We start from the raw sequence: 26,252 nt of genomic DNA, 5'->3' as shown, positions 1-26,252 counted from the left end.
ATTCACAGCAGACTGTAACGGGAAAGAGTGGGAGTGGGACGGACATCAGGATGCCATGTGCAGTGTTCTGCCTGGGGGTGACAGTGGCTTGCACTACAGTGGTAACAGTAGGAATGGTGAGAAGTGCCTGGAAACAGCTTGCTTGTAAAGAACCGATAGGACTTCCTGATAGATTGGATGCAAAGGGTTAAAAAGACAGGGATCAAGAATAAACCAATATGTTTTTTATCTGAGCAACTGAGTAAACTATGATGCCTCTTACTGAGATAAGAAACCTTCAGTGGGGTGCGGTGGCTCATACCTGTAATCCCAGCACTTTGGGAGGCCAAGGTGGGTGGATCTCTTGAGGTCAGGAGTTCGAGACCAGCCTGGCCAACATGGCGAAACCCCATCTCTACTAAAAATACAAAAATTAGCCAGCATGGTGGCAGGCGCCTGTAATCCCAGCTACTCAGGAGGCTAAGGCAGGCAGATCACTTGAACCTGAGAGGTGGAGATTGCAGTGAGCCAAGATCAAGCCACTGCACTGCAGCCTGGGTGACAGAATGAGTGAGACACTCTCAAAAAAAAAAAAAAAAAAAAAAGTAACCTTCACAGAGAATGAATTTGCTGTTAAAAAAAAATTAAGAATTCACTTTCAACCATGTTATGCTTGGGACACCTGTTAGCCTATTAGATACGTATGTAGAGATATTCTGTCAGGAGTTGGTTATGTGAATCTGGAACTTAGACAAATGTTTGAACCTGGAGATATAAAATTAGAAGTATTGGTGTGGTGGAAACAATACAGATATTTCCACCTAATGTAAGGAGGTTTGTGTTCTTTTTCCATGGAACTCTAGCCAGCCTCACAAAAGGAGTCAAGAACAGAAAAAGTAGAAAACTATCGTCATGGAATCTAGTTTTAATTGAGTATTCACTTACATTTGTGGAGAAAAAGTGAGTGGGGCTGTCCTGGTGGTTCAGGACAGATAAGATTTATGTTGGGAAACAGCAAAAGCATTATTTGGAACATAAATTGCTATGCTAAATTGGCCCAGAACAAAATACAAAGCTGACATTACTATCGCCATCACCCAGACCAAGCTGCATGTGACTGTAGAAGGAGGAAACCAGATCCCCTAAGAGTCTAGCAGACAAATGAGGCCTATTGCTCATTGCCATGGCTACAGAATCCTTTGGGGGGGGCCTAAGGGAGGACCTAGGTTCTTCAGAATTGGTCCAGGAGGATGGCTTTGTCTTTGTGTATATTAAATCTAGCCAGAAAGGAAGTCCTGAGATAAATGTAAAGTGTACCTGGCTGGGCACGGTGGCTCATACCTGCAATCCCAACATGTTGGAAGGCTGAGGCAGGTGGATCACTTGAGTCAGGAGTTCAAGACCAGCCTGACCAATATAGTGAAACCCTGTCTCTGCTTTGAAAACTACAAAAAAAAAAAAAAAAAAATTAGCTGGGTGTGGTGGCACATGCCTATAATCCCAGCTACTCAGAAGGCTGAAGCATAAGAATTGCTTGAACCTGGGAGGTGGAGGTTGCAGTGAACCGAGATCACACCACTGCACTCCAACCTGGGTGACAGAGCTAGATTCCATCTCAAAAATAAATAACATAACATAACATAACATAACATAACAAACATAACATAAAATAAAATAAAATGTAAAGTGTACCAGTTAAGATCTCTAATGCTAAGACATTCTGAGGTAGGCAAAGGGAAGGAGTCAAGCACATCATAAATCATTGACACTAATTTAAAAATAAAAATAAGAAATAACTTCTGCAGATGTTAAACTGTACCTGAAAACAAACATGAATAAAAAGGAAAATACATTGTTAAATGTGCTGGTATTATATTGTATATATGTGTTTGTGTGTGTGTGTATAACCCAAGCCCAGGACACATTATGACACATGACATAATTGTGTGTATACATATGTGTATAATCCAGTCCCAGCACTCCTAACTACTTTATTTTCATATACATGCACACAACTATGTCCTGTGTCACAATGCTGTTTTTGAACTCTACAATATGAATTCAGCAGAGACTGGAACAGTGAAATATGGAACGGTTGTTAGCACAATGTCTTAGCCTGTTGATGCTGTTACAACAAAATAACTTAGCCTGGATCATTTATAAACAACAGAAATTTATTGCTTACAATGCTGGAGGTTTAGAAGTCCAAGGTCTAGGCACCAGCAAATTTGGTATCTGGTGAGGGCTCACTGTCTGCTTTATAGATGGCAGCTTCCCACTGCATCCATACAGGGTAGAAGGGGGCAAACGAGCTCCCTCAAGCCTCCTTTACAAGGGTACGAATCCCATTCATGTGGGCAGAAGAGCCCTTATGACCTAACCACGTCCAAAAGAACCCACTTCTTAAGACTGCTGCTTTGTGGATTCGTTTTCAACATAGGCATTTTGGGGGAACAGAAGCAGTCAGGAGGCTGAGGCAGGAGAATCGTTTGAACCATAGCATGTGATTCCTCTGAATGACAACTAAGTCCATCGTTCACTTGGGCTCAATTTCACAATTTTCAAAAGAATGATAATAAGCATTGTCCATTAGACAGACAATGTTAAAAGTCACCAATCTGAGGTAATAATTAACAAATCTATAATAAGACTGAAAGCACTAGCTACCTTCAAAATATATAGCAAGAAATGAATTAATGCAGGAAGAAAAAACCAAATACCACACGTTCTCGTTTTTAGTGGGTGCTAACCATTGGGTACCCACGTTCTCGTTTTTAGTGGGTGCTAACCATTGGGTACCCATGGACATAAAACAGCTTTTCAACCCTTACCCCTCTCCTTCCCTCCCTGGCTAGTAAGTCCTTATTCCACAGGTGACAATAGACACTGAGGACTTCTACCTGGGGAGGGAGGAAGAGGGGCAAGGGTTGAAAAACTAACTATGGGGAACTATGCTCAGTGCTGGGGTGATGGGATCATTTCTATTCCAAACCTTAGCACCATGCAATATACCCCAGTAACAAACCTAAATCTAAACTAAAAGTTGTGATATATTCAGTAAGTATATTTTTAAATAAAAATAGTTACAATGTATTGAGTGTCTATATGGGCCTGATACTCTTACATGTTTTACACAATTTCATTCGGTTCTATGAACATCATCTATGTCACCATCATCATTTTACAAATTAAAAAACTGTGGCTACAAGAGGCTAAAGCAGCTTTGCTCAAGGTCACTCAGCTTGTAATCTGGCAACACAAACACAGGTCCATTAGACTCCATAGTCATATTCTTTGCACATATGTATCAGTGATGACAAATTTTCCAATTACTTTTACATTTATTAATTTCGTTTTAAGACGTTACATTGTATGGTCCTGAAAATGTTATTCCTAATGGATATTGCCCAGCGTTATCCTCATATCCTATAAGCATTTCCTCATTTAATTCTCACAATGTTGAGAAGGAAGTATTTTAATCCTCATTTTACAAAGGATGAAAATTGAAACATAAAGATGTTAAGTTATTTGCATAAAGAAACTAAGAAGTGGCAGAGTTAGGGTTTTTTTTTAAATTTTTATATTTTATTTATTCATGAGATGGCAGTCTTACTATGTTGCCCAGACTGGCCTCAAACTCATGGGCTTAAGTGATCTTTCCACCTTAGCCTCCCAAGTAGTGGGGACTACAAGAATGCACTACTCAGCCAGGCTAGAACCAGGGATTTTCTGTTTTTCTGTTTTGTTTTGTTTTGTTTTTGAGACAGAGTCTCACTTTGTCACCCAGGCTAGAGTGCAGTGGCATGATCTCGGCTCACTCACTGCAAGCTCTGCCTCCCAGGCTCAAGCTCTTCTCATGCCTCAGCCTCCCAAGTAGTTCGGACTACAGGCATGTGCCAGCACGCCTGGCTAACTTTTTGTATTTTTAGTAGAGACAGGCTTCGCCATTTTGGCCAGGCTGGTCTTGAACTCCTGGCCTCAAATGATCCGCCCACCTTGGCCTCCCAAAGTTCTGGGATTCCAGGCATGATCCACCATGCCGGCCTTAGAACCAGGTTTTAAAATGGAGCCATCATTCTCCAAGTCCACTGCTCTTTTTGATACACAGGTGGAAGTTGGCTTGAGATTGTGGGGTTACTAAACAAAATGTTGAGGAAAAAAGGCAAAATTTCCAAAAAGGCTTTTAAATGACCCCAAAAAGATACCCGCTTTCCGCTACTTATACACCAGAATAACCAATATTAAGCTTACTGTGTAACCCTCTCATTCTTTTAAAAATGCTAATAAAAACATATACATTTATATTCTTTTAAAATGTTCATTGTTCTAAAACACTAGAGATGCTACTTGCAATTAGATTTATTTTCATCATTCCAGGTAAATCACAAGGATCTAATTAATTTTAAAGATACGAAAGAATTTACATATGAACATGATTAAGACGACAACCATAAGTCAATTCGGCAACTATTTCTGGAGCACCTACTATGTGTCAGGCACTGTTCTGGGCATGCTGGGGAAACAGGAACAAACAGACAAAATGCTCGCTCTCAGGCTGTTTCCTAGCCACCCCACTTTTATCATTAACAGTTTTTGCATATGTGTTTGCCAATGCAACCTATATTTCATTATTTTGATAGTTGTGTAACGTTCTATAGTATGGGTGTATAAGAATTTATTCAGTCATTTATTTATCGGTTAGCATTTGATTTAGGTTTTATTTTTATTTTTGCAACCAATGTTGCAATAAACACCCATATTACATATACATAATACATATAGCTTATTATTTTTTAAGAAAAGCAGTCTAGGCCGGGCGCGGTGGCTCAAGCCTGTAATCCCAGCACTTTGGGAGGCCGAGACGGGCGGATCACGAGGTCAGGAGATCGAGACCATCCTGGCTAACACAGTGAAACCCCGTCTCTACTAAAAATACAAGAAAATTAGCCGGGCGAGGTGGTGGGCGCCTGTAGTCCCAGCTACTTGGGAGGCTGAGGCAGGAGAATGGCGTGAACCCGGGGGGGCGGAGCTTGCAGTGAGCCGAGATCGCGCCACTGCACTCCAGCCTGGGGCACAGAGCAAGACTCCGTCTCAAAAAAAAAAAAAAAAAAAAAAAAAAAAAAAGAAAAGCAGTCTAACTTAGGTAAACAAAAACTGCCGAGCAAACCCATCCCTGCCCATTTGTTCTCACTAGCCCACTTCATTTCCCAGGTGTGCTCCCCGGCTCTGGTACTATCCACTTGGGTGGTGCTGAAGCAGGTGCTCTCTCTGCTCCGAGAAGCCATTCCCAGCACAGTCCTCATACCTTGAGTCTCCCCTCGCTTCCAAAAGTCAGCTGTCAACCGACCTCTGCAACAAAAACTGTCTAATCACGCTTAATATGAAAATCTAAACCCTGCGGTGTCGCATAGGGCGCCCTGCCAATAATCCTTTGACCCCCTCCCACCATTTTGTCACCAGAATGCCTTAGGCTCATGCCAGTTGCATTTTACAGGGTTAACAGCTCACCCTTCAAAATCTGTGTAAATATATGTAATTCATTGCACATAATTATGTATGTCATTTTTGGGACCAGCATACGTAATGGAAATGCACACCCACAAGAAGATGTAGCTCCTTCAATATGGTTATTTTCTTTCTCTTGCATCCATTCCTAATCCAGTGTGGCTCCATCACGTGGAATTGCGCCTTTCCTCGGCCATTTCCCCTAAGCTTTGGAAAGACTCGTATTTCCTGAAATTTAAATCACCAGCTAGCGATTTCCTGTCCCCCTTCCCGTCTACCTTTCCCCCTTCAGCCTCCTCCCGCCTAGCTGGCGCCGGATCCGCGAGCAGCAGTGTCCACCTCACGTAGTGGGCCGAGGCGGTATCCAGATTTCGGGGGTCTCGCTCCTTGCCATAGTGGTCGCTTAACCCCAGCGCCTTCCCAGTGCCTCCCAAGCCTCTCCTCCTTCCGCCCGGGGCTGTTCTAGGAGGAGCCTAAATGACCGCTTCCCCAGCTGAAGGGGATTGTGGTGCGTAAACAAGATCAACTCCCTCGCCCCCAGCTGCGCGGATCTACGCGGCGGCCTGCGGGCCGAAGCGAGCCCTCGGGTGCGCAGAGGGCGCCGCACGGGAGCGGGGGATGGGGAATCGCGCGGCCTTGGAGCAGTCTCTTGGGCCCACTTCCTCGCCAAGTGGGGAGGGGGGCCACAGCCTAAGGAGTTGCTCCTCAAAAGCCTGGGCGGACGGCGGGGACGGCGCGGATTCCTAGCGGCAGCCTCAGCTCCACCACCTCCCTCACCCTCCCCGCGCTTCCTCTCCGCCCCTCGCGCTCCAGCCACTCGGCCGCAGCCCGCGCTGTCCTCCGCCCCCCGGAGCCGCCGCGCCAGACCCTCGCCCAGACATGGGGGACCTGCCGGGCCTCGTGCGCCTCTCCATCGCGCTGCGCATCCAGCCCAATGACGGCCCGGTGTTTTACAAGGTGGACGGGCAGCGCTTCGGCCAGAACCGCACCATCAAGCTGCTCACCGGCTCCTCCTACAAGGTTGAGGTGAAGATTAAGCCCAGCACGCTGCAGGTCGAGTGAGTGCGGGGCACCTGGTGGCGGCAGGGTCCCCCATGGGGTACAGACGGAGGACCGAGGCCCCCGGGACAGCCCGAGCCTCTCAGGGGCCTCTGGCCTCGCTCCGCGCCCAGCGGGCCCGGGGGTTGGGGGAAGAGGTCACTCCCTGTCCGCCTTCGTCCCCTTCCTTCCCTTCGGCTTGTGGTCCTCCATTCTCGCTTCCCTCCACCTATCGCGGTGACCTCAATGAGTTCTTTAAAATCAGCGACAAGAAGCCAGGGTTTTTGCTTGTCTGTTTCTTATAAATTTCTCCTGCCTTCTGTCCAGCCTTGGGCGCGGAACCGCAGGCGGTCGGGGTGGAGCAGATGGGAGACATCCGCAGGGTTCACCCACCGCAATCCCAGCCCTCCTGCGCCGTCCAGGCGGCCCACCGGGTCTGCCCGCAAGGCTGAAGGAGGGAAAAGGAGGAATGAGGTGGAAAGGCAGGGGAGGGATGGTTACTGGGGCTCCCTGAGGGATGCTCCCTACTCCCTTCGCCATTCCGTGGCTTAGGACCCTGGGGTGGAGCAGCAGGCACTAGTAAGAGAGCGGCAGCCCCTTCTCTGGCCTAGTTTCACGGTTTTCCATGCCGTAAGCAAGCTTTTCTTTTTCTCCTGAGTTGTCTGTTCAGCCTGGTGATGGTGCCTGGGATTAGCAACATCCTCACAGCAAGAGGATGTTTTTTTGGTTTATCCATGGCGGGGATGATCTCCTCCCAGCGACCACTGGATGATGCACCCAGTAGACCTCTGGCGGGAAAGTGTGTGGGAGCATGCAGTAGCCTACTGGGAAGAACTGCAGGTGGAGCCCTTTACCTCTCGCTTCTGTCTACCAAAAAGTCTAGTCTGCAGAGAGAAAATAAGCCAGCATTTATTGTATCTACTACATGGTGGGCATTATTGAGGGGTGGAAGGACTTTGAATTCATCAGACACTACTTATAGCTTACGTTTTAATTCAATAAACTTGTATTAGTCTTCCAAGGTGCAAGGACCTAGAACCAAATCTGGATGGTTTCTGGTACTCCTGGTCCATCTATTTGTCAGCATCCCCCACAGCTCCATGCACCCTTTATTCTCACATTTCCCAGTGTTTGCACCTGGATATAATCCAGGCTTCTCCTTTCCCTTCTTTCTTGCCAACCTTATCCCCGGAGTTATCTGTTCTATATTCCATTTTTTTCCAGAGTATTCCTCTAGTGTTCAAACTAATCTAAAAGTTAATTTGTTAGGAACAAAACTATTTTTTCTGGTTACATTTGAATGTTATCAAGGATTTTTCAACTCTAACCCAGTGGTTCTCAAACCTGAGTACACATCAGAATCACCTGAAGGGCTTGTTAAAACACAGATGCTGGCGCTCTCCCCAGAGTTGCTAGTTTAGTCTATGGTAGGGCCTAAGAATTTGTTTTCTAAGGTCTGCAAGTGATGCTGATACTGCTGGTCCAGGGACTTAGCTTTGAGAACCATTATCCTAACACAAAGGAATGATGCCAGTGAGAATTTCTGGTGGTGTAGAAGGCTTGAGGTACTCCAAATCATAGGACCCCTGGTTGTTGGAACAGGAGAAAAAAATATATATTAGAGGACGAGTTCAGTATTCTCAATCGTACCTGCATATTAAGATCACCTAGATAACCTTAAAATAAATTTAACAGTGTACAAACTTCATCTCAGGCCAACTGAATCCTAATGTCTGGGGCTGGTGATATAGGTTGGTTTTTAATTCCAAACTAAAGAGGAGAAGCAGTGCCTCCTGAACTTTCAGAACTTTCTCCCACACCACAATGTCCCCTTAGCTAAACCCTGTAAGTTTCCTGCCTAGAGTTTTGGTCCAGAACAGGACAGGGTGCATAGGCTAATTTCAACCATATGTGGTCAACTCAAGTCTATTGCAGGAATATTTCCATTGGTGGTGTGCTTGTCCCACTGGAACTGAAGTCAAAAGAGCCTGATGGGGACAGAGTTGTTTATACGGGTACATATGACACAGAAGGTGTGACCCCAACCAAGAGTGGAGAACGGCAACCCATCCAGATCACCATGCCGGTAAGGCCCGCTTGGGGGTGTAGGAGTATGGTGCCATGGAAAATGGAAATCACAGAAAAGAAAATGGTCACTATCTCTCTCTAAGAAAAGGTGTATTGGGAGCCAATTACTGTGGAAATTGAGTTGTGAATTTCCTTCAAATATCTGCTGGAGAGAGAACTGCTTAATTAATGCTCTTTTGCATGACAGACTGACCCTATAGCTGCTGAAAAGACACCATAAGTAGAAGCAGATGGTTCTGGAAGAGACAGTACCTACACTGCCATTTTCCCAGTTATTGTCTACATTAGAACTGGTTTAGATAATTGGCTGTGAAAAGTTTCTGATTCCAGTTAGGCCACAATTTTCTGGTTATGAGAAAGTTGATTTGAATGACACTTTGCTACTTAAAGCTAAATGGAGGAGCCAAAAAAAAGTGTCATGGGAAATAACACACCTCTTATATGTAATATATAATATAATACACCTATTATATATAATATACACCTATTATATATACACCTATATAATATATATACCTATATTATAATAATATACCTATTATATATGATATCTGATAATCCTATGTGATATCCTTGTGATAGCCACATGATAATCCTATCAGATATCATATATAATAAAATGATATACCCTGGTAATATGGCCCCAAGTAAGATAAAACAAACGGGTAGAAAGGATAGAGTCAAGATACAGATTTAACTATATGTGCAAACATCATAAATAGGTGATGAAGCAAGCTTGCCAAAGCACAGGGAAAGGAAGGTTCACCTAAACTGCTGCTTGCAAACTGGGCAGCCTTTTCCCTCTGCAAGAGCAACTTTCAACTGTCTGCCCTGTAGCTTTATAGGCAGCATCACAGGGGTTCTCGAATATCACTCTGCATAAGAATCTCCTTGGGAATTTGTTTAAAATTCCAGTCCTGGCTAACATGGTGAAACCCCGTCTCTACTAAAAATACAAAAAAACTAGCCGGGCGTGGTGGCGGGCGCCTGTAGTCCCAGCTACTTGGAGGCTGAGGCAGGAGAATGGCCTGAACCTGGGAGGCGGAGCTTGCAGTGAGCCGAGATCGCGCCACTGCACTCCAGCCTGGGTGACACAGCGCGAGACTCCGTCTCAAAAAAAAAAAAAAAAAAAAAAAAAAAAAATTCCAGTCCTAGGTTCCCTCTCCATTGATCTTAGCTCAATACAGCTAGGGTGGGAACAAAGAAACTCTTAGCATACCAGATCCTGAAGAGGATGGTGTGGGAATGCACTTCGAGAAACACCTATCTAACCTTTAGAACCTTAAAGTGTTCACAGTCCCCAGTATACTTTTAAAAACCACAACAGTCACCTAAGGAAATAACCTAGCAGCTCATCCCTTTGCATCCGATGTTTGAACTATTTTTAGACAGTGCTCTGTTGTTCTATCAACTTTCAACAGAGAAAAGTACAAAAATGAGGGAAATGTATAATTCCTGCAAGGGAGAAATATTGTTAACATGTCAATTAGGCTGGGCGCGGTGGCTCACGCCTGTAATCCCAGCACTTTGGGAGGCCGAGGCGGGCGGATCACAAGGTCAGGAGATCGAGACCACGGTGAAACCCCGTCTCTACTAAAAATACAAAAAATTAGCCGGGCGCGGGTGGCGGGCGCCTGTAGTCCCAGTTACTCAGGAGGCTGAGACAGGAGAATGGCGTGAACCCGGGAGGCGGAGCTTGCAGTGAGCCAAGATCGCGCTACTGCAATCCAGCCTGGGCGACAGAGCGAGACTCCGTCTCAAAAAAAAAGAAAAAAAAAAAAAACCATGCCAATAAATGTTCTTAGAAAGTTGTTTCTATGTCTTTGAATATATATGTGTGAGCCTGGGCAACATAATGGGACCCTGAGTCTAAAAAAATTTTTTTTTAATTAACTGGGTGTGGTGATACTACACCTGTAGTGCCAGCAACTTGGGAGGCTGAGGCAGGAGACTCACTTGAATCCAGGAGGTTGAGGCTGCAGTGAGCTATCATCCTACCACTGCACTCCAGCCTGGGTGACAAGAGTAACACCCTGTCACTAAATATGTATATTTGAGTGTCATTCCATATATATACTTTTTTTCTACTTGTATACATCTGTCAATGTCAAATATATGCCCATATATATATGGAATGTCATTTTAAAGTCTGTATGGGTATTGTATTTTATGAATGTATCAAATTATCCTCAGCCACTTATTGCTGATGATTTCTATTTTTCAGTATTATAAAGAAAGCCACATTAAAATCACTCAGTACTGTACAATTGTCTAATGATTTCTTGATTCCTAGAAGAAATGTGCATGTTAAGGCATTTTATAAGACTGCCTCACTGACCTCTAGAAAAGCTAGGCAATTTACACTCCTATCATCTGTATTCAAGTATCCATTTCTCTCTGCACTAGTTATAATTTGTCATTTTTACATATTTTTAATCTGATTGAAATACTTTAATTTTTACTTACTGTTAATTTGAAATCTTGACATGTTCACTTACTATTTGTATTGCATTGTCTAATGTTTCTAGAATAATGTTCACTGTTAGTAGCAGTCAACTACTGCTACTAGCAGTAGTTGGAGATAATTTATCTTATTTGATATATTTGATGAATTACATAAAGAAATACACTTCCAAATACTAAACTTTATTTCTTACAATAAGCCCTACTTAAACATGTATTGTTAATATATTGTTAAATTATATAGGCTCTTTTATTTAGAATTTTTAGATTTTTTAAATTTGCTTGCTTTATCAGCAAAGATTTGAGGATTTCCTGTATATCAGGGACTCAGAAGAGTGGTGAACAAAATAGATAACCCGGGTTTCATAGAGCTTCTGATCTAGAGGATGGAAACACACTTTATACATGATTATCAGTAATAAGGCAAATAATTGCCAATATGAAAAGTATAGTGAAAAAGTAGTGCTGTTAGAGTATATACCAAGGGTCTTATCCTAGTCCAAGATTTGGGGGATGGTTTTCTTGAGGAAAAAATCAAGGATGAATAAGAGTTGGGGAAAGAAAGAGCATTTGAGGAAAGAGTAGTTGCAAAAGTCAAGAGCTGGAGGTAGCATATGTGTTCTAATGGATGAGAAGCCCAACATGGCTGGCATGGAGTGAGGCAGAGACGGTACAAGATAAAGCCCGAGAGGTATGTAGGGGTTAGATGTTATAGAACCTTCTTGCTACTGGATTTATCCTAATGACTAATAGAGATTCATTGAAGTTTTTGAAATTAACTTTGAAATATGATTAACATAAAATGCACCAACTTTACAGTTACATAGGTTTTGACAAGTAGATGCTACTATAGAATAACCACCCCAGTAAAGATACAGAACACTTCTGTTACCCTGAAAATTATTTGCAGTTAATTCCTCCCCAACCTAGCCTATCCTGAGCTTGCTGTCTCAATATTAGTTTTAACTATTTAAGAATTTCATGTAGATAGAACAGTGCTGTTTGATTTCTTTCACTTAGTATAATGTTGAGATTCACCTATGTTGCATGTATCAGTAGTTGGTTCACTTTATTGCTGGGTAGTACATTATATTGTGTGGATATACCATAATTTCTCCCTTTACCAATAAATGGACATCTGGGTTGTTTTCAGCTTTTGCTATTATGAGTAAAGCTGCTGTGAACATTTGAGTGTAAGTCTCAGTGTGAACACATTTTCATTTCTCTTGAGTAAATATCTAAGAGGACAGTTGCTAAATCCCATGGTAAGTATGTGTTTATCTGTGTAAGAAATAGCCAGACGGTTGTACCATTTCATATATCCACCAGCAGTGTATGAGAATTCTAGTTGCTTTACATACTCAATGTATGTCAGTTTTTTTTATTTGGAAATGCAAAAGACATAGAAGACCCAAAACAATCTTGTTTGATCTATATTGTAGTCCTTAAAACAGGTAGCATAAACCTTCCAGCTTTGTTTATTCAAAGTTATTTTGGTTATTCTAGGTCCTTTGTGTTTTACATAAATTTTAGAATGGAGCTTGTCAGTTCCTCCAAAAATTGGGATATAGAGTTTCCATTGTATCTATAGGTCAACTTAAAGATATTTGACATCTTAATATAGAGTTTTCTATACCATGAACATGAAATATCTCTTAGGTCATCTTTAATTTTCTCCACAATATATTACAGTATTTCCTCTACAGACTTTATACATATTTTGTAAAATTCATTATTTCATATTTTTGAATTTTGTAAGTGGAATCTTTGCTGGTATATGGAAATAAAATAGATTTTTTGTATATTGGTGTTGGATCCTGAGACTTAGCTAATCTCACTTACTAATCCTCATAGCTGTTTTTGGAAGATCCTTAGGATTTTTAAAATATGCTATCATGTCATCTGTAAATAGTTTCTCTTTTCTTTCCAGTCTATATTCCTTTTATTTATGGCCTGATTGCAATGGCTAGGACCTTAGCAGTTTGCTGCTAAATAGAAATGGTGAGAGTGGACATTCTTGTCCCTCAGTCTGAGGGAGAAAGCATTCTGTTTTTCAACACAAAGTAGAGTAGCTGTAAGGTTCTTTATTGTAAATCTTTTTATCAGGTTGAGGAAGTTCTCTTCTATTCCTGGTTTACTGAGTTTTTTTTTTTTTTTTTAATCATGAGCGTATTATAACGTTTTCAAATAGTTTTTCTGTATCTTTTGAAATGATCATAAGGCATTTTATTCTATTTATGGTAGATTACATTGCTTTTTCAATGTTAAAATAACCTCGAATTCCCAGGTTAAATACCACTGGTCATGGTTTATTCTCGGTATGTATAGCTGGATTTGATTCATTAATATTTTGTTAAGGATTTTTGCCATCTATGTTCCTGGGGGAATATTGGTTTATGGGTTTCTTTTCTTATAATGCCTTTGTCTCGTTTTGGCTGTCAGAGTAATGCTGGCTACATAAAATGATTTGGAAAGTGTTCACTCTTCTACTTTCTGGAAGAGTTTATATAGAATTGGTATTTTTCTTAATGTCAGATAGAATTCACCAATGAAGGCTCAGATTATACTTTATTTGAATATTTTTTATTACAAATCCAATTTTCTTTTTTTTTTTTTTTTTTTTTTATTTTTTTATTTTTTGAGACGGAGTCTCGCTCTGTAGCCCAGGCTGGAGTGCAGTGGCCAGATCTCAGCTCACTGCAAGCTCCGCCTCCCGGGTTCACGCCATTCTCCGGCCTCAGCCTCTACTAAGAAATACAAAAAATAGCCGGGCGAGATGGCGGGCGCCTGTAGTCCCAATTTTCTTGATAGATATTGGGCTATTCAGATTTTATTTCCTGAGTTTTTTTTTTTTTTTTTTTGAGACAGAGTCTCGCGCTGTGTCACCCAGGCTGGAGTGCAGTGGCGCGATCTCGGCTCACTGCAAGCTCCGCCTCCCAGGTTCAGGCCATTCTCCTGCCTCAGCCTCCGAGTAGCTGGGACTACAGGCGCCCGCCACCACGCCCGGCTAGTTTTTTGTATTAGTAGAGACGGGGTTTCACCGTGTTAGCCAGGATGGTCTCGATCTCCTGACCTCGTGATCCGCCCGCCTCGGCCTCCCAAAGTGCTGGGATTACAGGCTTGAGCCACCGCGCCCGGCCTATTTCCTGAGTTTTTGTAATTAGTCTTTGAAGTCATTTATTTCAATTAAATTGTCAACTTTATTGCCATAAAGTTATTTATAATCTCCGCCATTCTTTAATGTCTTAGGATCTTTAATAATGTCTACTCTTTTACTCTTTCATTCTTTTTTCTTTTTCTGGAGATGGAGTCTCGCCCTGCCTCCCAGGCTAGAGTGCAGTGGCGGCAATCTCGGCTTACTGCAACCTCTGCCTCCCAGATTCAAGCGGTTCTCATGCCTCAGCCTCCTAAGTAGCTGGGATTACAGGTGTGCACCACCATGCCCGGCTAATTTTTTGTATTTTTAGTAGAGATGGGGTTTTGCCATGTTGGCCGGGCTGGTCTCGAACTCCAGACCTCAGGTGATCCTCCTGCCTTGCCCTCCCAAAGGGCTCAGATTACAGGCGAGAGCTGCCGCACCCTGTCTACTCTTTCATTCTTGATATTCAAAATTTTTATTTTCTTTCCCTCTGATTAGTCTAGCTAGAGATTTCAGTTTTATTGGCCTTTTCAAAATCCTAGCGCTTTTTTTTTTCACATGCTTCACTCTGTTTTTCTACTTCATTGTTTTCTAATCCTATATTTATTCCCTTTCCTTGTTTGTTGTGAAATATTTTAACTTAAGTATAATACATATACAGTAAAATGATCCCTTCATAGAGTTCTGCTTGTCAGTAGTTTGGTTTTGATGCACTTAAGTGGTTTTTCTCCCCATTGGGGATCATTGAATTTCTTGAATCTAGAGGTTAATGTTTTCACCAAAATTGGAGCATTATTAACCATTGTTTTGTTAAACACTTTTTTAATACTTCATTCTCTCCTTTCTTTGTAGGACCCCAACTAAACATACGTTGAAAAGCTTGATATTGTCCCATAAGTCTTTGAGGACATGTTCAATTTTCTTTCTTTTTTAAATGGATTTTCAGATTAGATCATTTCCACTGATGTATCCTTAAGTTCACTGATTCTTCTATTTCTAGTCTTGTGCTTATCTTCTAAATTCCATTATATTTTTTGGCTCTTTTCATTTGTCTTTTTTGTAGTTTCAGTTTCTCAAGATTCCTTATGTTGGCTAATTGAGACCATGTTTTCCTTAATTTATCTGAGCACATTTGTAATTGCTGGTTTGAAATACTTAATAAATCCAACACCTGTCTCTAGTTAGAGTAAATTACTATAGCCTGACTTTTTTTTCTTGAATATGGGTCACACTTTTATGTTTCATTACATGTCTGGTAATTTTTGGCTACAAACTTAACCTTGTGGATAGTTTATTACCAACTCTAGTTTCTGCTTTATTCTTCTGGGTATTACTGGTTTTTTGTATTCTAGCTGGCAGTAAACATTCCTGTACTCAAACTTCAAATTCTGTCTTCCAGCAGTTTGCAGCAGCTGATCTCTTTGCTCAGTTTTTACAACTTCCCGTTGCTGCCTTTTTAGCCTGGTCTCCTTTTGTGCCCATGGAGCTTAGCAGTCAGCCAAGGAACTGGACAGCTTATACTGCGATTTTTTTTAACATACCCACCCTGCAGTTCCCCTATTTCTCCAGCTGCTCTGTCAATCCAAAACTGTTTTGTTTGAGACGAAGTTTCACTTTTGTCACCCAGGATGGAGTGCAGTAACATGATCTCGGCTCACTGCAACCTCTACCTCCAGGGTTCAAGCGATTCTCCTGCCTCAGCCGCCAGAGTAGCTCGGACTACAGGTGCACGCCATCACGCTCGGCTAATTTTTATATTTTTAGTAGAGACGGGGTTTCACCATGTTGGCCAGGCTGGTCTTGAACTCCTGACCTCAAGTGATCCACCTGCCTCAGCCTCCCAAAGTGCTGAGATTACAGGAGTGAGCCACTATGCCCAGCCAATCCAAAATTCTTTACTCTGACACCTACTTCTGAGGTTAGGGAATGCACTGAAAATACATACATACATACATACATACATACATACATACATAGCAACTATTAATCTTAGCACAACTTTGTCTTTTAAGGATTGACTCTTTGCTGGTTTGTCTGCTTTTTCAGTGGCCCCTGTAGGGTGTCCCTCTCCCACTATCCTTCATATGCAGTTAGCTAGGAATTACAGCAGACTTTATAGTCAGATTTGAGGTTCTATTCCTTCTGCAGATCTTTCTACCAGGATTTTCTAGGTTATTTCCAGCTTCTCTGCCAGTCCTGATGCTGTCTTCCGCCACTTCCAACAGATAGGGCTGTCATTTTCTCCTGCCAGGCTTTCAAGGGGTTGTGTAGTACCCCTTCATGGTAATGTGATAAGATAGGCACCTTAAAAACACTCTAGTGGCCAGTGCTTAGATTAGAAGGGGAGACAGAAAAGCAAAGAACAATTAGAAGGCCTTTGCAGTCTTAAATTTTGGTATTAGGGTTAATAGTTTTGCAAAGTGAATTAGGAATATTTTTTTTTTTGCTTATGTTCTGAAACAATTTACATACCGTAGGACTTAACTGTTACTTGAAAGTCTGACAGAAATTTCCCATAAAAGTCAGGACCGAGGCCGGGCGCGGTGGCTCAAGCCTGTAATCCCAGCACTTTGGGAGGCCGAGGCGGGTGGATCACGAGGTCAGGAGATCGAGACTATCCTGGCTAACATGGTGAAACCCCGTCTCTACTAAAAATACAAAAAACTAGCCGGGCGTGGTGGCGGGCGCCTGTAGTCTCAGCTACTTGGGAGGCTGAGGCAGGAGAATGGCGTGAACCCGGGAGGCGGAGCTTGCAGTGAGCCGAGATCACGCCACTGCACTCCAGCCTGGGCGACACAGCAAGACTCCGTCTCAAAAAAAAAAAAAGTCAGGACCGAAAGTAAAGATACTTAGAAAGAATGTCTTGCTGTCAATTTAGCCCATGACTTTTGCCTTTTGGGGGTTTTATTGAGTGACTATTATGTTTTTCTGAGGAAAACATCCATTTCTACAGAATTTCAAAATGTATTTTCAGACCTCTAGAAATATTAGATGCTACTGATAAACCAGTTAATCCATCAAAAACCACACCCTTAAACAAGTTTAGAAGCACTTTAACTGAGTTGCACACTGACGTTGGGCTTCCAAAAGTTACGAAAGTTTGCTCTGAGAAACAGCTGTGTGTAAAAACAGCTCATAGCTAAATGCCCTAACTGTTCCATGGGGAGTGTTTTCATTGTTGTTTTGTTTTGTTACAAATTAGAGCTAGAAAAGCTTTTTAACTTTTTTTTCTTCTGGGAAACAGAATATTTCTCTCCCTTCTAATGAGTTTTTTTTTTTTTTTTTTTTTTTTTTTTGAGACGGAGTCTCGCTCTGTTGCCCAGGCTGGAGTGCAGTGGCGGGATCTCAGCTCACTGCAAGCTCCGCCTCCCAGGTTCACGCCATTCTCCTGCCTCAGCCTCCCGAGTAGCTGGGACTACAGGCGGCCGCCACCGCGCCCGGCTAGTTTTTTGTATTTTTAGTAGAGACGGGGTTTCACCGTGTTAGCCAGGATGGTCTCGATCTCCTGACCTCGTGATCCACCCATCTCGGCCTCCCAAAGTGCTGGGATTACAGGCTTGAGCCACCGCGCCCGGCTGAGATGTTTTAACTCATTCTTTTTCAGACTGTTTTCTGAAGTCTGGGTCCACCTGAGATATTTCAGTGCTCACTGAAAGGGGTGGGGAGAGGGCAGGCATCTCTCTTGTTCATCTGGTCATGTGCTGCCTTATTGGGTAGAAAAAAGTTCTGCAAAAACTTCAAAATCGGCCAGGCGCGGTGGCTCCCGCCTGTAATCCCAGCACTTTGGGAGGCCGAGACGGGCGGATCACGAGGTCAGCAGATCGAGACCATCCTGGCTAACATGGTGAAACCCCGTCTCTACTAAAAATACAAAAAAACTAGCCGGGCGAGGTGGCGGGCGCCTGTAGTCCCAGCTACTCGGGAGGCTGAGGCAGGAGAATGGCGTGAACTTGGGAGGCAGAGCTTGCAGTGAGTTGAGATCCGGCCACTGCACTCCAGCCTGGGCAACAGAGCAAGACCCCGTTTCAAAACAAAATAAAACAAAACAAAAAAAAACTTTAAAATCACTGATAATAGACCATATGTGTTTTTTAAATTTTTGCACCAGTAACCAGACAGCCCAGCATCAAATCTAAGCTCAAATCAAGCATTATGTTTAATATGCTTATATTTCAGACTATCATATGTATTTTTTCATTTTATGTAAAATGCTGAACACCATCTTAAATTCTTTGTAAAATGATATATAGGTATAAATATATAAATTAAGGTTAAAGTGGGAAAGTTAAATTATAAAATCTAAAATAATGGAACAATCAAAATTGACTAGAAAAATTAACACTTGATTTTTAAATAGAAATCATAAAGAAAAATAATTATGTCTCTACACAGTGTAAAGTGAAAATAAAACAATAGTGAGAAATATGACACTTCTTGAAGAGTCTGTGATATTTTAAAAACACCAATCTTCAACAGAAATATTGACAAAACATTTTCCAGAAGAAGAAACTAAAATGTAGAAATGTGCATTCTTGTAATTGGTAGTGAAAAGTAAACTAGGAAATCTATTTTTTAAAAGTAATTCCCAATGACATCTTTTTTTTTTTTTTTTTAAATAAGAGACAGAATCTCACTCTGTAACCCAGGCTAGAGTGCAGTGGCATGATCACAGATCACTGTAACCTCAAACTCCTGGGCTCGAGAGACCTTCCTGCCTCTCAGCCTCCTGAATAGCTGGGACTACAGCCACATGCCATCAGGCCAAGCCAATTTTTTAAATTTTTGTAGAAATGGAGTCTCACTATGTTGCCCAGGCTCATCTCAAACTGCTGGGCTCAAGCAATCCTCCAGCCTCAGCCTCCCAAAGTGCTGGGATTACAGAGGCGAGCCACCATGCCTGGCCCAATGGTATCATTTTTCTAAACAATGCCACCTTTGCTGTCAACACTGTAAAACGGGTTGTACACTTTAAAAGGACCAAAATGGCCCTATATGGGAAGAGCAATAAAGATTCATTTCTTTTGACCAAATAATTCCACTCCTATTAAAGTAGACATATATATATAAAAATTATTTATTAAAGCACTTTTTGCTAGAGGGCAACTGACATATCTAATATCTGGGGAGTAGTCTAATTGTCATGATACATCATGATAGAGTCCTATGTCATCATTAAAACTGGAACAATTAGGTCAGGCACGGTGACTCACACCTGTAATTCCACCACTTTGGGAGGATAAGGCAAGAGGATTGTATGTGGCTAGGAGTTCAAGACTAGCCTGAGCAATATAGCAAAATGCTATTTCTACAAAAAAAAAAAAAAAAAGAAAGAAAAAAAAAATTAGCCAGGCGTGATGACATCTTCCTGTAGTCTCAGCTTCTCCAGAGACTGAGGTGGGAGGGTTACTCTAGCCCAGGCATTCAAGGCTGCAGTGAGCTGTGATCAAACCACTGTATTCCAGCCTGGGCCACAGAGTGATCCTGCCTCAACAAACAAGGACAAAATTGTAACAATGAATGTGTAGTTAGACAACATATACAATTGTATAACACTGTGACAAAATTGTAACAATGAATGTGTAGACAACATATACAATTGTATAACACTGAGACAAAATCGTAACAATGAATGTGTAGTTAGACAACATATACAATTGTATAACACTGTGACAAAATTGTAACAATGAATGTGTAGTTAGACAATATATATAATTATATAACATTGTGACAAAATTGTAACAATATGTAGACAATATATACAATTGTATAATTGTGACAAAATGGTAACAATGAATATGTAGTTAGACAATATATACAATTGTATAACATTGTGACAAAATTGTAACTAGTTAGACAATATATACAATTGTGTAACATATAATGTTAAATAATTGCAGCTGTAAAATATGTTTATGTGAAGGGGACCTGAAAATCAGCTGAATCAAAATGTAAGGATTACTGCCACTTTAAAAATTTGCCCAAATTTATGAATCCTTTTTTTTTTTTTTTTGAGACGGAGTCTCGCTCTATCACCTAGGCTGGAGTGCAGTAGCACCATCTCGGCTCACTGCAAGCTCCGCCTCCCGGGTTCACGCCATTCTCCTGTCTCAGCCTCCTGAGTAACTGGGACTACAGGTGCCCACCACTGCGCCCGGCTAATTTTTTGTATTTTTAGTAGAGACGGGGTTTCACTGTGGTCTCCATCTCCTGACCTCATGATCCGCCTGCCTCGGCCTCCCAAAGTGCTGGGATTACAGGCGTGAGCCACCGTGCCCGGCTCAAATTTATGAATCTTATTTCACTTTTTAAAATCATGTAAATCATCTAAGATGCTGGGACACATTCCTAACCTTCCCCTCTGCGCCCAACCAAAAAGGAATTCTACAGGGACTTGAATGGCTTTCTCTTTTGTTTGGTGTGATCGTAAATGACAGTATTTGAGAATTTGACTTTCTTCAAAAAATAACCAGCATAACACCCTTAAGGGTAAGTTTTATTTATTTATTTATTTATTTATTTATTTATTTATTTATTTTTGAGATGGGGTCTTGCTCTGTCGCCCAGGCTATTGTGCAATAGTGCAATCTCGGCTCTCTGCAACCTCCACTTCCCAGGTTCAAGCGATTCTCCTGCCTCAGCCTCCTGAGTAGCTGGGATTACAGGCACCTGCCACCACGCCCAGCTAAGTTTTGTATTTGTAGTAGAGACGAAGTTTCACCATGTTGGCCAGTCTGGTCTCAAATTCCTGACCTCAGGTGATCCGTCCACCTTGGCCTTCCAAAGTGCTGGGATTACAGGCATGAGCCACCATGCCCAGCAGTTTGTAATCTTTTTTTTTTTTTTTGAGACAGAGTCTTGCTCTGTCGCCCAGGCTGGAGTGCAGTGGCTCAATCTTAGCTCACTGCAAGTTCCGCTTCCCAGGTTCACGCCACTCTCCTGCCTCAGCCTCCCTAAGTAGCTGGGACTACAGGCGCCCACCACCAAGCCCGGCTAATTTTTTTCGTATTTTTAATAGAAATGGGGTTTCACCGTGTTAGTCAGGATAGTCTCGATCTCCTGACCTCGTGATCCTCCCACCTCGGCCTCCCAAAGTGCTGGCATTACAGGCATGAGCCACTGCACCCGGCCGCCGTTTGTAATCTTTATACCATGTTAGAGCTAAAAGTGGCCTTAGAGATTAGGTAGTGGAATACACTTTTCATTGAAAACTCAGGCCCACCAAGTTATGTTTAGGATCACACAGTTAGAGATAAATAGTATCCTGATATTCTTTTTTTTTTTTTTTTCTATTTATTTTATTTTATTTTATTTTATTTTAGATAGGATCTCACTATTACCAGGCTGTAACTCACTGTTACCCAGGCTGGAGTGCAGCAGCAAGATCACAGCTCACTGCAGCCTTGACTTCCCAGACTCAAGCGATCCTCCCACCTCAGCCTGCTGAGTAGCTGGGACTACCACTGTGTATGACCCATACCTGGCTAATTTTTTTTTTTTTTTTTTTTTGTAGAGGTTGGGTCTCTGCTGCCCAGGCTGCAGTGAAGTGGCATGATCCTAGCTCACTGCAGCCTTGACCTCTGGCAAGTGATCCTCCAACCTCAGCCTCTCAAGTAGCTGGGACCAGAGGCACGCACTACCATACCCAGCAAAACTTTTTTATATTTAGTAGAGACATGGTATTGCTGTGTTGCTCAGTCTGGTCTTGAACTCCTGGCCTCAAGTGATTCTCCTGTCTTGACCTCCCAAAGTGCTAGGATGACAGGCATGAGCTACCATACCCAGCCTTAATATCTTCTTTACTTCCAGTTTTTTTTTTTTTTTTTTTTTTTTTTTTTTTTGGCAGAGTCTTGCTCTGACGCACAGGCTGGAGTATAGTGGCGTAATCTTGGCTCACTGCAACCTCCATCTCCCAGGTTCAAGTGATTCTCTGCCTCAGCCTCCCGAGTAGCTGGGATTACAGGCAGCCACCACCACGCCCCGCTAATTTTTGTATTTTTAGTAGAAACAGGGTTTCACCATCTCGGCCAGGCTGGTCTTGAACTCCTGACCTTGTGATCCACCTGCCTTGGCCTCCCAAAATGCTGGGATTGCAGGCATGAGCCACCGCACCCAGCCTCTTTATTTCCTTTCTTTGTCTTATCACTATATAGTCACCAGACTGGCTAAAATTGAAAGGACTGGCAATGCCAAGTGTTGGAGAGGATATAGAGCAATTGAAATTCTCATTGCTGGTGAGAAAATAAAATGGGCACAATCACTTAGGAAAAGTTTAACAGTTTCTTATAAAGATAAATGTACTTTATAAGACCTAGAACTTTTAGTCCTGTTTAGTGAAGAGAACTGGGAAACATTTACTAATAAAACCTCAAACAATACAGGAATAGAAAGGCTTGAAATTCAGTGGAAATTGATAGGTCACACCACACTAAAAGTCACAGATGCATATTTATACTGAATTTGTTTACTAATAAAGTAACATCATGTTTCTTTTAAGATTGTTCTGTCCTCCCAAGTCAATGGATTTCTAAGTGATCTTGATTAATTTCATGTCTGCTGTAGAAGTAGGTGGCATGGTGAATAGAAAGAAGTACACTGGAGATTCTATGCCAATGGGTTATAAGGCCACCAAAATTGTTTAAAACAAGCTCTTTAGATTCCTCATTTGTTAGTGAGGACAACAGATGAGTCTCCTCTCCTTGGAATCAGATGTGTTATCTTCCACATTAGTTGTGAAGTAAAAAGTGGACCCAGGCTTGCAACTCGTAAGAATACTATGGCAAACAAAATGTCCAGGTAGAGTGTCTGTCTCCGCTGGGGCTGCTAAAACAAAATACCACAGATTGGATGGCTGAAACAACAAACATCTATTTCTCAGAGTTCTGGAAGCTGGGAAGTCCAAAAATCAAGGCAATAATCTGGTGAGGACCCTCTTTTTCATCCATAGGCACTTTCTTGATGTATCCTCACATGGCAGAGAGAGAGAGAGATCATCTTTCTCATGTCCCTTATGAGGCCACTGAACCCATTCATGTGGGCTCCACCCTCATGACCCCCGTACTTCCCAAAGGCCCTACCTCCAAATACCATTTACAGTTAGGATTTAGGCTTCACCATATGAATTGGGGTTGGAGGAGGGCAAAAACATTCAGTCCACAGCAATGCCCTAAAGCATTCTACCTATGACAATCCATGTAATTTCTCATCCAGAGAGGGAAAAAAAACTGTCCACTATAACGATTTATATCAGCAGTTTTGTACAGTGATAAATAGCTCCTACCTAGGAATTAGGAGACCTAGGTTCTTGTCTGGCTCCTATCATTGCCTGGCTTTGGAGTCTAGACTGAGGGCAAGTCATTTACCCTCTCTGAATCTTAGTTTCTTCATCCATAAAATGGAGATAACAAAACCAGGCACAATATTAAAGTGGAATGATGTATGTGAAAGTATCACATAAAATAGACTGCTATACAAATAGACAGAATTATACCTATGCATAAATTGTACCACCCAGGAGCCTGCCTGGGTAGATATTCCTTAGAAGGCACAGATGGGCTGGGAGGGAGTGAAGAGCCTGTGGAGTTGTTCCTGTTCTTTAAGAAGAATGTCAGCTTTCAAGACCCCATCTGTTCCTACCCAGACAAGAAGAAATTCTGAGCTAGGTAGTAAGAGGCCCAGGAAATAGAACTCCAAAAGAAAGAATAGGAAGAGGGCTAATGGGAAGTGTAAACAGCTAAGGCATGGGGGAGAGGAAGACATATACATAGTTACTAGCACTTACATTTACTTCAGTGTGACCTTAGGTCCAGCATTAATAAACCAAATTTGAAATATTAATACGAACACTTAAATATATCTTTAGCTGTGACTGTTGCCATCAGCAGATTTTAACTTTGGTCTTCCTTGTTACTGAGAATTCTTAGATTGAGACTTCTAAAAATTTTTTCAGACATAAGCCTTACGTTTTTCTTGTCTGTGGTTGTAATCAGCTTGGTGGGCTTTTCATTTTTATGACTGACTTTTATTTCGAAAAATAAAAATCTCAGCATTGTTTCTCTCACCTAGCATGATTTTAAGCTGCTTCCTTCAAAAAATTAGCTGGTGTTTGAAAAGTATTATAAAATATTTTTAGTATAACGTTTATTTCAGTGTATATTTTATTACAAAATATTTTTATAATTTAGAATTCAAATGTTAATTGTAAAATTCAGTTGCACTTAAAGTGTGCAATGCCTTGTGCTGGTCAAAAATAATCAATACTAAATCCTCTAAAAGTCTTGGTGAAGTATAAAATGAGATTTTGATTTATACATACCACCACTAACCTATTGTGAACAGTCATAATTTCATTAGAATGCACATATTTTTAATAGAATTTTTAATATCCCTTGGGCTTGCAGGCTGTATATATTTTTGCAAGATGATAAATCCATTTCACTATTTAAAAATTTTCTGATTTTAAAAGTAACATTTATTGTAGAAAAAATCTGAGTGAACAAATTTACAAGAAAAAAAAAAATCCGATCAAAAAGTGGGCAAAGGATATTAACAGACATTTCTCGAAAGAAGACATTTATGCAGCCAACAGACACATGAAAAAATGCTCATCATCACTAGCCATCAGAGAAATGCAAATCAAAACCACAATGAGAAACCATCACCAGTTAGAATGGCAGTCATTAAAAAGCCAGGAAACAACAGGTGCTGGAGAGGATGTGGAGAAATAGGAACACTTTTACACTATTGGTGGGACTGTAAACTACTTCAACCATTGTGGAAGACAGTGTGGCGATTCCTCAAGGATCTAGAACTAGAAATACCATTTGACCCAGCCATCCCATTACTGGGTATATACCCAAAGGATTATAAATCATGCTGCTATAAAGACACATGGACACATGTTTATTGCGGCACTGTTCACAATAGCAAAGACTTGGAATCAACCCAAATGTCCATCAATGGCAGACTGGATTAAGAAAATGTGGCACATATACACCATGGAATACTATGCAGCCATTAAAAAGGATGAGTTCATGTTCTTTGTAGGGACATGGATGCAGCTGGAAACCATCATTCTCGCAAACTATCGCAAGAACAGAAAACCAAACACCGTATATTCTCACTTATAGGTGGGAAATGAACAATGAGAACACTTGGACACAGGAAGGGGAACATCACACACCAGGGCCTGTCGTGGGGTGGGGGAAGGTGCGAGGGATGGCATTAGGAGATATACCTAATGTAAATGATGAGTTAATGGGTGCAGCACACCAACATGGCACATGTATACATATGTAACAAACCTGCACGTTGTACACGTACCCTAGAACATAAAGTATAATTTAAAAATCTGAGTGAAGATAGAAAAATTCAATTTCTTAGAAGGTTATATTTTTCATTTTTTCTATGTATCTTATTTTACATATGTGAGCTCATAATGTATATAAACCAATTCATCTTTTAACATTTTTCTAAACATTTCCTTGAAGCATCAACAACCCTAAACTCCTTTTTAATGGCTCTGTAAATTTATCATATGGATATGCTGCCATTTTCATATTTTCCTAATGTTGGATGCTTAGATTGTTTCTGGTGTTCAGAAATTGTCACCAAGTTATTAGAGGAATAGTGTATCTTTAAAAGTTTATATTTCTTTAATTACTAATTACATTTGAATGTTTTTGCAGGTGTTAGTCATTTTTTTCCTTTTTTTTTTTTTTTAAAGACAGGGTCTTGCCCTGTTGCCTAGGCTGAAATGCAGTGGCACGATCTCAGCTCACTGAAACCTCTGTCTTCTGAGCTCAAGTGATCCTTTCACTTCAGCCTCCTGAGTATCTGGGACTACAGACACACACTCCCATGCCCAGCTAATGTTTTTAAGTTTTTGTAGAGACAAGGTTTCACCATGTTGTCTAAGCTGGTCTTAAACTCCTGGGTTCAAGTGGCACTCCCATGTTGGCCTCCCAAAGTGCTGGGATTACAGGCATGAGCCACTGCACCCAGCCTTTTTTTTTTTTTTTTTTTTTTTTTTTTTTTTTTTTTT

The 26,252-nt window shown here is 41.5% G+C and overlaps 1 protein-coding gene across 4 annotated transcripts in view; it reads left to right on the top strand.

Moving 5' to 3' along the window:
* Window positions 1-5,712: 5,712 nt before the first annotated feature.
* The window catches only part of CNRIP1 (cannabinoid receptor interacting protein 1), a 34,078-nt gene continuing 13,538 nt past the window's right edge, over window positions 5,713-26,252 (top strand). For 2 of the 4 annotated variants that reach the window (XM_025354955.1, XM_025354951.1), the window contains exons 1-2: window positions 5,713-6,542; window positions 8,458-8,608. In XM_025354955.1, coding sequence (XP_025210740.1) covers window positions 6,364-6,542; window positions 8,458-8,608 — 330 coding nt within the window. In that variant the 5' untranslated portion in view covers window positions 5,713-6,363. The remainder of the gene's footprint in view (window positions 6,543-8,457; window positions 8,609-26,252) is intronic. The other 2 variants (XM_025354952.1, XM_025354954.1) reach the window with 2 other exon arrangements.

The sequence above is a fragment of the Theropithecus gelada genome, chromosome 13 (assembly GCF_003255815.1).
Source record: "Theropithecus gelada isolate Dixy chromosome 13, Tgel_1.0, whole genome shotgun sequence".
NCBI lineage: Eukaryota > Metazoa > Chordata > Mammalia > Primates > Cercopithecidae > Theropithecus > Theropithecus gelada.
The sequence above is the reverse complement of the archived record's forward strand: the minus strand, read 5'-3'. Positions and strand labels throughout refer to the sequence as shown.